The 12,490-nt window shown below is 40.4% G+C and overlaps 1 protein-coding gene across 2 annotated transcripts in view; it reads right to left on the bottom strand.

Annotated features, from left to right (window-relative positions):
• Nucleotides 1-12,490, bottom strand: part of SRGAP1 (SLIT-ROBO Rho GTPase activating protein 1) — a 321,514-nt gene that overhangs the window by 159,047 nt on the left and 149,977 nt on the right. For both annotated transcript variants that reach the window (XM_054443638.2, XM_054443639.2), the window contains exon 2: nt 3,872-4,067. In XM_054443638.2, the coding sequence (XP_054299613.1) occupies nt 3,872-4,067 (196 nt within the window). The remainder of the gene's footprint in view (nt 1-3,871; nt 4,068-12,490) is intronic.

The raw sequence follows: 12,490 nt of genomic DNA, 5'->3' as shown, positions 1-12,490 counted from the left end.
TATGAGATCTTGGACAAATGATCTTAACTGCTCTGTGCCTCAGTTACTTTGTAGAATGGGTAAAATAACAGTGCTTATAAGATTGTTCATGAGAATCACTGGAGTTAACATATATTTTAAAATGCTTATAATAATGCCTTGTATACATAGTAAGTGCTATATAAAGTCAGCTGTTTTATCCACGGGCTGGTATAAAGATTTTACAGACATCAACTCTACTTAATCCTTATTACTACCATTTGAGGCAGAGATTCTTTGTATCTTCTTTTTATTTATTTTTATTTTTATTTTTTTAGATGGAGTTTCGCTCTTGTTGCCTAGGCTGGGCTGCAATGGCGTGATCTTGACTCACTGCAACCTTTTCCTCCTGGGTTCAAGCGATTCTCCTGGCTTAGCCTCCCAAGTAGCTGGGATTACAGGTGCCTGCCACCACGCCCGGCTAATTTTTGTATTTTTAGTAGAGACAGGTTTCACCATGTTGGTCAGGCTGGTCTTGAACTCCTGACCTCAGGTTATCCACCCATCTCAGCCTCCCAAAGTGCTGGGATTACAGGTGTGAGCCACCGCACCTGACCCTTTGTATCTTTTCTATCAGTGAAAGAATGGAAGCTTAGCAAGGCATACTGATCTGATAAAGACCAAAGATAGTGTCTGAGAGAGTCTTTTTCTAGTCCAGGGAAGCTGAACCAAGCCTTGGTCTTTCCACTATGCAGTGGCATCTTTAGGCCAAAGAATGTTCTACACAATAAGTGTCCCAAAACTGAGTAAGAATCAGACTCCAGAATATAGCTTAAATGATTGGTAATAATATCATGCTAAAGATGTAACATTTGTTTGGTTAAAAGGAGAAGGAATATCAAGTGCATATCCTGGGCTGGTTATCAATCATATCAAAGACTTTATCACATTTCTCACTTAAGGGTCATAAAACCTCATTTTACAAGTTAGGACACCAAGGCTCAGGGAGGTTAAGTAACTTAACCAAAGTCACAAAGTGGAGCCAATATTCAAACCCAAGTCTGGCTGACTTTTTTCCAATCCTGTTTTATCCTTTTCAGAGACATATTCATCTTATCTTCAGTCCCATATTCAATAATAAACTTACTCAAGTTAAAGAAAATTTCAAACTGCTTACCTTTTAAAGAAAACTACCAAATAAACCAGGAGAAACAAAAATGTGTCCATCCACCATGGGGCCAGATAAGGTACATGGACCCATCCATATTTTCCCTTCACAGCCACTAATTACCAAATGCAAAACACAGAAGATACTAAAAAATATTTACTGAATGGGCTGTGCATAGCGGCTCACACCTATCATCCCCGTACTTTGGGAGGCGAGGCAGGCGGATCATTTGAGGTCAGGAGTTCAAGACCAGCCTAGCCAGCATGGCAAAACCCTGTCCCTAGTAAAAATACAAAAATTAGCTAGGCATGGTGGTGGGCACCTGTAATCCTGCTACTCGGGAGACTGAGGCAGAAGAACTGCTTGAACACGGGAGGAGGAGGTTGCAGTGAGCCGAGATCACACCACTGCACTCCAGCCTGGGCGATAGAGCAAGGCTCCACCTCAAAAAAAAAAAAAAAATTACTGAATAGATGAATGGGCTGTCTTCTTAATTACAACTGCTTTTAAAAAACAACAGTTAAGTTACTATGTGAATATAGTACTGGCTCCAGCCTCTGCTTCCCAGCCCCGCTGTTAAGTACATATAACATTTGTTCACCCTGGGGATCATCATTAAGATTTATTTTTATGCTGGACCAACAGTAAAGGTTAAAGTTGAGAGATTGTGTTTAGGGCAGGGGGAAGAGAGAAAGAGAGAGAGAGAAGAGAGAAAGGGAGAGGAAGAAAAAAGAGAAGAGAGGAGAGAGAGAGGGAAAGGGAGAGGAAGAAAAAAGAGAAGAGAGAAAAGAGAAAAGAGAAGAGACAGAGAGGAGAGGAGAGAAAAGAAAGGAAGAGAACAGAGAGGTATTTCTTATCCAGAATAGTTTTGTGTTTGCTTCTGCACAAGTATCCCAGAGATAGTTCCCATCCCATTTGTTTATGCAGGGTCCAAGGTCATGGAGAGGTGTAAAATGAATGGAACTGCAAAGCCAATGGTGAAAGAAAGGCATGCTTCTCCACAGCCCCTTCACAACAGGAGCCCAGGTCTTCTTGTTGTACCCTGTGAAGGTGGGTAGAGGGTTTTCTGTTTAACCATTTCACTGAGATAGTAGCTCTTCTGGTTCTGGGATGCAATGTAATGGGGTTGGTGGGGAGGAAGCTCTCAGTTCCAAGTCTTTACTTGGCACAGACCTTATCTTCTCTCCCCCATGTGAAATTAAAGGGTGGATACAACTGCCACTTAGGTTTTCAGTTCCCTCTTCTTTTATTGGCCCCTAGAAATTTATATTTAAAAGGATGTCCATTATATGTTAACCAGCATTTCTGAGAGTTTTCAGACAGACATGTTTTTCAGATTATCTGGCCTGCTGTATTTACAGAAATGAAAGCCTGCACTGTCTTTTTACTATCTCCAAAACAGGTCAACTTCTCTCTACCTGCAGTGTTCCTTCTCATGCCCTCAGGAAAAGGTCCCAACTGGCCAGGAAGATCCCCAGGTCCCCAGGACTTGCTCTGATTCACACCTGCAGCCATGCAGCTCATCACCTCCCTACTCACTCCCACTGGACTACTTCTGTTCTGCAAACCTGCTGTACATCCCTCAGCCGGGCGTGGTACATTCCCTGCCGGCCCCTTGCCCATGATGTTTCCCTTGCCTGGAATATCCTTTTCTTCTCTCCTTTATTGACCAACTAGTCCTTCAGGTCTTTGCTTAGACGCCACTTCTTTCAGGACCTTCCCTTCCCCACCTCCAATGCAGAACAGATATAATTTGGGTCTGTCCAGGGTCTCCCCAGCCTTCCCCTGTTGGAGCACTTGAATATTTCACTGGAGTTGTCTGCTTACTTGTCTTTCTCTGTCCTGAGGCCTTTTTTTTTTTTTTTTTTTGAGATGGACTCTCACTCTATTGCCCAGCCTGGAGTGCAGTGTTGCAATCTCGGCTCACTGCAACCTCCGCCGCCCAGGTTCAAGCTATTCTCCTGCCTCAGCCTCCCGAGTGGCTGGCATTACAGGTGCATGCCACCACACCCAGCTAATTTTTGTATTTTTAGTAGAGACGGGGTTTCACCATATTGGTCAGGCTGGTCTTGAACTCCTGACCTCAGGTGATCCACCTGCCTTGGCCTCCCAAAGTGCTGGGATTACAGGTATGAGCCACCCCACCTGGCCCTGTCCCCAGGATTGAAATCATACAGTAACTTTCATTAGCAGAACATCTTATGTGTATTTTTTAAAGCAAATAAATTATAATTAAACTTACTTTATGTTCATTCATAGCATTTTCCTTAAAACTTTTGTTTGAAATGAGTGTCAATTACAATGACCATAAAAAACATGATGGGCAGGAAGGGGGGCACTAAACTCAAGCAATTCTTACTGCTTATTTTCATAGAAATTCACTAGAGAAAATTTGAGGTCTTTGCTTGAACAAAAAGCTATTTTAAATCTGTCCTACCTATAGCAGATATCAACTCCCAGGTTTCTATAATCAAGAATTTTACAAACACATACCTTCTCTTCTGGCATATGAAGTTATCGATAAATATATATGTATTGGAAAGACAAAACTGTCAACAGACTACACTAGTTTAAAATGATAAACCGATGCCCATAAATTACAAATGTAGAGGGCTGCTTTTATTTATGAGAATATGCTCTACAACCACTACTCAGACAAAAACAGAAAAACAAAAAATCCACAAAGGTGGCAAAGGCAGGATGGATATCACCCTTGGAAAGGTGAATTAGATTCAAATCTCTTACTTGTATTGTTGATGATCCTTAGTGCTTCTTGTTTTTGCCATGAACCTTTCTGCTAACTTCTCTAGATTCCGGGAATATTCCGTCTCAATTTCAGCTTTTTTTCGGAAGAAATCTTGCAGGTCCTGGAGAAGCTGAACTCGCATCTCTGTTTGCTGCTCCAGGCATTTTTGTTGTTCTACCAGTTGAGCTCGAATTTCTAAGGAGAGAAGAGAAGCCATTGGATGGTTACATTAAAATTAATGAGGTATGCTGGTATGTGCAAGATATAAGTCACGAAATATATATAATATATATATATATTATTTATTTATTTATTTATTTTTGAGATAGAGGTCTCGCTCTGTCGCCCAGGCTGGAGTGCAGTGGTGCAATCTCAGTTCACCGTAACCTCTGCGTCCTGGGTTCAAGTGATTCTCCTGCCTCAGCCTTCTGAGTAGCTGAGACTACAGGCATGCACCACCAGGTAATCCACCCGCCTTGGCCTCCCAAAGTGCTGGGATTACAGGCGTGAGCCACTGCATCTGGCTATGACTCCTATTATTTATTTAGCTCTGTATTGGATCTTTGTTAGAATACTGTGTCCAGGTTGATTCTTTAAATAAGTTATCTGCTGACCCTTTAAAAGAACAAGAGAAGCCTCAGGAAAGAATGTAATAAATTAGAATAAATATATGGGTCACATTTGTAATGCCACAAACACACAAAGAGCCATGAGGGGAAAGAATGAAAGCCTTTCAGATAACAATTCATAACATCTTTGGGTAGCTGCAAACACTGCAATTTTTTCAACAGCACTCTACCTCAGCTATCCCTTTTGAGTTTGAATGGCAAAGAAATAAGCACCATTTCTTCCAGGCTCTGAACCATTACACATTTGCCATTTGGCACATACAGAGACTGACATCTGGTAATTTTTATTTAGTGCATAATTTCTAGTTTGTAAAACACATAGCTTCAGGGCTTATAGGGATGCTGTGCCTAAAAATAACTTCTTTCCATAGCCAAATAATCCATTCATAACAGTGCAGTCCTCAGATTCCAGTTTATTATTCTGTTCACAACAAAAAGGCCTCTTCAGCTGGCCTTCACCTTTTACACGTTGTTCAAAATAATACCCTTATTGACACATTTAATCCTCAAAGAATCCTCTGATAATTTTAATACATTAGGAACATGAAAGGTGGTCATTTAGTGATTCAGCAAAATCTCAAAAGCAAAAATGTGGCATGCAAAAATATGTGTAAATGACTGTAACAAAGAAACATGTGTGTTTTGGAAAATGAGATACAGTAACTAATAACTACCGACTTGTTTTTGTTCTAAGTCCTAAGGCTAAGCTCCAAAGACAAGAACATCATGCTGGAAAACTTCTTCATTTCATCTTTCCCAGTGTCCATGCATTTCCCAAAAAGTGAAGGCTGAATCTAATTCAGTGGAGTTAGTAGAAATCAATGTCCAAATAATGTCTCTTTAAATTTCTTGCTATTCCTCTTAGAGAAGGCCAGTACTGATAATACATACATACATAAACTTGACCATGTTTAATCAAGTTCATTAACAGCAAGTTAACAGCAAGTTCATGAATAAGGTGGTCAAGTTCTGAATGGGGAGTCAGGAAATGTCCTTAATTTAAAAATAACTAATAATAACTCAATGTTTACTATTCTGTGCCCTAATGAAGTAGGTTTTAGTATTATCTTCCATTTTACAAAGAATAATTGAAGTTTAAGGAGTATAAATACTTTATCTAAGGATTTTAGCCAGTAACTGGTACCCCTGGAGACTTTTGACCCTGATCTGTCAGTCTGACTAATCAAAAACTTCCCATCCTTGTTTTTTTTTCTTTTCTTTTTTGTTTTGTTTTGTTTTGTTTTGAGACGGAGTCTTGCTCTGTCTCCCAGGCTGGAGTGCAGTGGCACGATCTCGGCTCACTGCAAGCTCCGCCTCCCGGGTCCACGCCATTCTCCTGCCTCAGCCTCGAGTAGCTGGGACTACAGGCGCCCGCCACCACACGTGGCAATTTTTTATATTTTTAGTAGAGATGGGATTTCACTGTGTTAGCCAGGATGGTCTCGATCTCCTGACCTCGTGATCCGCCCGCCTCGGCCTCCCAAAGTGCTGGGATTACAGGCGTGAGCCACCGCGCCCCGCCAAACACTTCCCATCCTTCTATCCATCAAACCTTTTTTCAGGTACCTGTACTGTGCCACGCTTGCATACCGGCAAAAAAGAAACAATAGCTAATGAAACAAGATCTCTGCCCTCAATAAGGTCAGGCTTCAGGCAGTGCTGTTTCTGGGGAGTCCTGGGGGAAGACAGGGAAGAATTTCTCAACTGTCCTTGTTTGGTCTCTCCACCTCTAGATTGCAGGATTTTATTATAACTTCACAGATGTGTGCTGAACACCAGAGTTGAACACATTATTACAGGCTTTTAACTACTATGAACAGCATCTGGTTTTTAGTCAATCAAAGTAAGTATTTTCCAATACAGTATGATAATCAGCATGTTTGCCAAACTTTGTCTTTCAAAAACACAGAGCTCTTTTTGTTTCATGAAGAAAAAGAATATATCAAGGGTGGAGTGTTTCCCATTCAGGGATCCCAGTAAGTCTTTTAAGATGAAGTAATTTTAGAACATCTTGCTGCACTAAGAGAAAGTAAATCAAACATCTTAAGCTGTCAACTAGTTTTCCGTATTTTGTTTGTTTTTGTTTTTTTTTTTTTAGCTGCCTTAGTGCCAAGTAAGAAATAAAAGATAAAAGTACAAATCTCAAATCTCATCAGAAATACACAAAAATTATACTGACTTTTTTCTTGGGTCTGATTTTTAAATATTTTCTTGCTTACTTCCATCAGGATTTAAGATCAAGAACTAGGGAATCATGAGAATGACGGATTTAATAATTAAATCGTCATCCTCATTTTACAAAAATTAACTGTTATTTTGTGTCATCTGTAATTTTCCAATCAAAATAAGACACTCAGCATTCTCCACAACAGGAAACATGTAAGGAACAGAATCCAGAGCATCACTGTGCGAAAATCAACTCCAAAACATGGAGGATAATCCATTCAACTACCTCTTCCATTTAGAAAAGTTTAAGACAAATAAGGAAAGGATCATAAGAAAGATCATTTTTAAAAAAACAACAGAAAACTACTACCATAAGAAACATCTCCTTAGAGGCCAGGTGCGGTGGTTCACGCCTGTAATCCCAGCATTTTGGGAGGCTGAGGTGGGTGGATCTCTTGAGGTCAGGAGTTCGAGACCAGCCAGGCCAACATTGTGAAACCCTGTCTCTACTAAAAATACAAAAATTGCTGCGAGTAGTGGCATGCGCCTATAATCCCAGCTACTCGGGAGGCTGAGTCCCGAGAATTGCTTGAACCCCGGAGATGCAGGTTGCAGTGAGCAGAGATTGCACCACTGCCCTGTAGCCTGGGCAACACAGCGAGACTCCGTCCCCCCCCCCCAAAAAAAGAAACATCTCGTTAGGAAGAGAAAATCTTTGGATTCCTTATACTGCACCAGCATCATAAGGCTGCACAGTACAGTGGTCACCTCCCTGCCCAAATGGCATGGCTATCCTAATATGACTTCACTAGATTTGTGCTCACCTTAAATAGCACCAAAGAATTTAAAGAATTTTAAGAATTTACCTTAAAGAGTAAAATAAATGGTCGCATAAATTTGTGTCTGCTGCTCGGAACAGATAAAGGGCCATGCAGACTGGCTCATGGACGTAATCCCAACACTTTGGGAGGCCAAGGCAGGTGGATTGCTTGAGCTCAAACGTTTGAAATCAGCCTGGGCAAGATAGGGAGACCCTATCTCCACACAAAAAATGAGAAATTAGCTGGTTGTGGTGGTGCACGCCTGCAATCCCAACTACCCAGGAGGCTGAGGTGCAAGGATCGCTTGAGCCCTAGAGCTTGAGGCAGCAGTGAAGCTGTGATCACGCCACTGGCACTCCAGCCCGGACAACAGAGTGACACCCTGTCTCAAACAAAAAAGAACGAATCAAGGAAGCCCATGGTGCACTGGGCCCCACACTGCATGAATCCTGTCATGGGGCCACAGGCGGCTGCAGCTAGAGGCACCACTGTCATCATGGGAACTACAGAACATTAAAGCTGGAACTGGTGAAAGCATTAAGTGCAAGGGGTGATTTTGAGAAAAACTGTGAGCCTTATTTCTGCATAAGACATTGCAGCTTCCTTCCTACCCCTAGATTCTTTGACAGTCTATTAAGGCTCCCACCCCTTTTTAGAGGCTTTTTTAGGTTAGTATTGACCTGAATCATTTTTTTAGACTCAAGGTTCATTTTAGTTTAGGTGAACAAGCAATTATTGAGTTTCCATTTTGTGTTAGGCAGCGTCCTAGGCACTGGAGATACAAAGGTTTATAAGACACACGTCCTTCTTGTTAGGAAGACAAATCCTAAACCAATCATTTACACTCTGTTCACTGCCATAACAATGAAGTGCAACAGGAAGCTATGGAAAGAGGAGCAGAAACTGACTCAGACTGGAAGACTGTGGAAAACATAATGCATTGAAGGGTAAGTAGGTTACAAGATACACAGCAGTAACCACCAAGAAAGTGAAAAGACAACCTATAGGATGGGAGAAAATATTCACAAATCATATGTCTGATAAGGAACTTGTATACAGAATACACAAAGAACTCTTACAACTCAACATTAGAAACAAAATCTCAATTTTAAAAATGGACAGGCTGGGTGCGGTGGCTCACGCCTGTAATCCCAGCACTTTGGGAGGCCGAGGCGCGTGGATTATGAGGTCAAGAAATTGAGACCATCCTGGCCAACATGGTGAAACCCCATCTCTACTAAAAATACAAAAATTAGCTGGGTGTGGTGGTGTGCACCTGTAGTCCCAGCTACTCAGGAGGCTGAGGCAGGAGAATTGCTTGAACCTGGCAGGTGAAAGTTGCAGTGAGCCAAGATTGTGCCACTGCACTCCAGCCTGGTGATAGAGAGAGACTACATCTCAAAAAAAAAAAAAAAAAAAAAGTCAAAGGGTCTCAATAGACATTTCTCCCAAGATGATATACAAATGGCAAATGGCCAGTGGCATATGAAAAGTTGCTCAATATCATTAGCTTTCAGGGAGACGCAAATCAAAAGCACAATGGGGTGCCACTTCACACTCACTAGAATGGCTATAATCAAAAAGATTTTAAAAAAGTGTTGGAAGACAATGTGGGGAAACTGGAACTCACACATTGCTGGTGGAAATGTAAAATGATGCAGTCCCTTTGGAAAACAGTCTGGCTGTTCTTCAAAAGATGACACTTAGAGTTACCATATGACTCAGCCATTCTGCTGCTAGGTATACATTCCAGAGAAATGAAAATCTATTTCCACACAAAAACTTGCATGTGAATGTGTGCAATAGCAGCATTGCTCATAATAGCTGAAAGGTGAAAACAGCTCAAATGTGTATCAACTAATAAAGAGATAAAATGTGATATAGCCACACAACACAATACTGTTTAGCCATAAAAAGGAATGAAGTACTTATTTACAACATGGATGAACCTTGAAAACATAACTTTAGTGAGTGAAACCACTCACAAAAAACCACAGTCTATAATTTCATTCCTATGAAAGGTCCAGAATAGAGACTAATCTATAGAGACAGAAAGTAGATTAGGGGTTGCCTAGAGTTGGGAGGGTTGGGGAAAAATGGCTGCTAAGGGGTGCGAAGTTTCTTTATAGGGTAATAAAAATGATCAAAAATTGATTGTGGCTCTGGTCGCTAAACCTGGCATATGCCAAAAGCCACTGAATTGTACTCTTGAAATGATGAATCGTGTGATACGTGAAATATATCACAGCTGTTATATACATAGAAAGATAGCTATATCACAATTCCATGAAATGTTGGTTGTTGATACATTTCTGATAATGATGATAACAGTAATAGCAACAAACTCCTATTTCCACACCCAGTACTTTTTGGTACTTTTTGTCAAATGTCCAACATGGAGACAAGCACTTTAAAAGGATTTCATGAGCCCAAAGGCACTTAATGGCATAGAAAAGATTTACCTAATAGAATGTTAGGAAAGGCTTTTCACCATGAATGCTCCATAACTGCATAACACAGCACAACCTCTTTTAGGCAGAAAAATGTGATCTCTGAGGAGGCTGTAAGCAGTCATTATTTAAATCTAGGTCAAGACCTACTAAATAATCATAATGGCTGTTTTAATGGAGGCTAAAATTTACTGTTTTTTTTTAAATGACTATTATTTCATTTCTGTTCTACCAGAGCATCACTACAGAATGAATCAATACCAATAATCCAACAAGAACAATGCACAAAATGAGGGTGCTTTTCAAACTGCTGCAATTAATTTGTTAAAAAAAAGAAAAAATGGTTCCTCTAAGCTATAAAAATCTGCTGACTAATACTTGCCAAATAAAATGGAATTGCCTAGAAACAGAGGAAATGAAGGAATGTCTTGCTATTGCTCTCAGAAAGGGAAGCCCTAACTCTTAAAATAAATTTGTGTGAAGCCACAAACTGATACATATTTCACGGAAAGATTGATCCACACTGGGCTGTTTCTCTAATATATTACTGAATGACTACGACCAGGACATAAAATTGATACACTGGTGTGATACTCATGATCATCTAGCAAATAATATAATAACATTTCTAAAGTATCACAAATCATCTCTGTTACTTCACATTCTCATTTGGTCAGAATTTCCTTATGATACCAAAGGGGTCTACATTCTCTTAAGATGTATTATTACCTCTATCCAAAGGACAGAAGGGATTTTCCTAAATGACAGGGGAGAGCCACTGAAATGTCTTTCAGAGCAACGCAATGAGATGCCAACGGGCTCTATTGATTATTCCCATGCTCACTGCTCATGTGAATATTTATACAACCTGGTGACTGTTGATTAACTAAACACCAGGTGCAAATTTTGCATAATAAGCTTTTTTAGGCTAAAAATTTGGAGCAGGCAAAAATTCCATAAAAGTGAGCTTTGTTGTTTTTTTTTTTTAAGTGAATGAACTGAATAAACAAACGCAATTTCTCCACTTCACTAGAAATCTGAACCCAAGATTTATGCTTCTCTTATACTCTGAACATAAATTAGGAAGCGTCAGGATGTACGCTACTTAATTCAATTTACGAAATTGAATTCTGGATGGGTAGGAGATCTAGTCACAGACTAGGTCACAAAGGACCCACACTAGGTTAGGATGGACCCAGACTGGAGTTACAGTGTCACCTAATACAAGTCATGTGATATGTAGCAAGTCTCTCAACCTCTCGGAATTTCATTTTATAAAATAATACTTCCCACCTCACAAGGCTGTGCCGAGAATTAACTGAGATGATAAAAGTGAAAAGCATTTTGCAATCTGTAAACCACTATGAAACAGATGGACGTGTTATTATTACTAGCATCAGCAAGCTTTCATTAAAAAATATTTATTGAATATTTCTTTGTGCCAGACTCCTTATTCGTGGCCATAAATAACAGACTGAAAGTCATGAGTCCCATTCTCAGCGAGGAAGCAGAGGCCACACAGACAGATAATGAGAGGGGGCGACCTTCACAGCCTCAAGGTAAGAATGTCAAGATGCAGTGAGAGTCTGGGGCGGACACATCCATGGCTGGGCAAGAAGGCAAGGGCACAAAGAGGTGACCCTGAGATTGACTTACCAGGAGTTTGGCTGAAGGAAGTAGGAGAGAAGGAGAGTTATAACAAGTAGTTCTCTGTTGCTGAAATTGAATTCTGGATGGGTAGGAGGTCTAGTCACAGACTAGGTTGGAAAGGACCCCATGTGGCATGCTAAGGAGTCAGATTTTATTTCACAGGTCAACTTTGCAAATTGGCTTGATGATAAAAACCACCTGGCGTCCTTACTAAAAATACCTGTGTTTAGGCTGGATATCTGGATCTTGTTGGTCTAGCAGGACCTCAATGGAGGATGCTTAGAAGCATCAGTGGGCAAAAATTGAACAATTTTAAACAAGGAAGATTTATAATCAGACTTACATTTCAGAAAAGAATACAATTCAGCAAACTCTCAGGATACAAAATCAGTGTAAAAAAATCACAAGCATTCTTATACACCAATAACAGACAAACAGAGAGCCAAATCATGAGTGAACTCCCATTCACAACTGCTTCAAAGAGAATCAAATACCTAGGAATCCAACTTACAAGGGATGTGAAGGACCTCTTCAAGGAGAAACAAACCACTGCTCAATGAAATAAAAGAGGATACAAACAAATGGAAGAACATTCCATGCTCATGGGTAGGAAGAATCAATATCATGAAAATGGCCATACTGCCCAAGGTAATTTATAGATTCAATGCCATCCCCATCAAGCTACCAAGGACTTTCTTCACAGAATTGGAAAAAACCACTTTAAAGTTCATCTGGAACCAAAAAACAGCCCACATTGCCAAGTCAATCCTAAGCCAAAAGAACAAAGCTGGAGGCATCATGCTACCTGACTTCAAACTATACTACAAGGCTACAGTAACCAAAACAGCATGGTACTGGTACCAAAACAGAGATATAGATCAATGGAACAGAACAGAGCCCTC

The sequence above is a fragment of the Pongo pygmaeus genome, chromosome 10, assembly GCF_028885625.2.
Source record: "Pongo pygmaeus isolate AG05252 chromosome 10, NHGRI_mPonPyg2-v2.0_pri, whole genome shotgun sequence".
NCBI classification, from domain to species: Eukaryota; Metazoa; Chordata; class Mammalia; order Primates; family Hominidae; genus Pongo; species Pongo pygmaeus.
The sequence above is the reverse complement of the archived record's forward strand: the minus strand, read 5'-3'. Positions and strand labels throughout refer to the sequence as shown.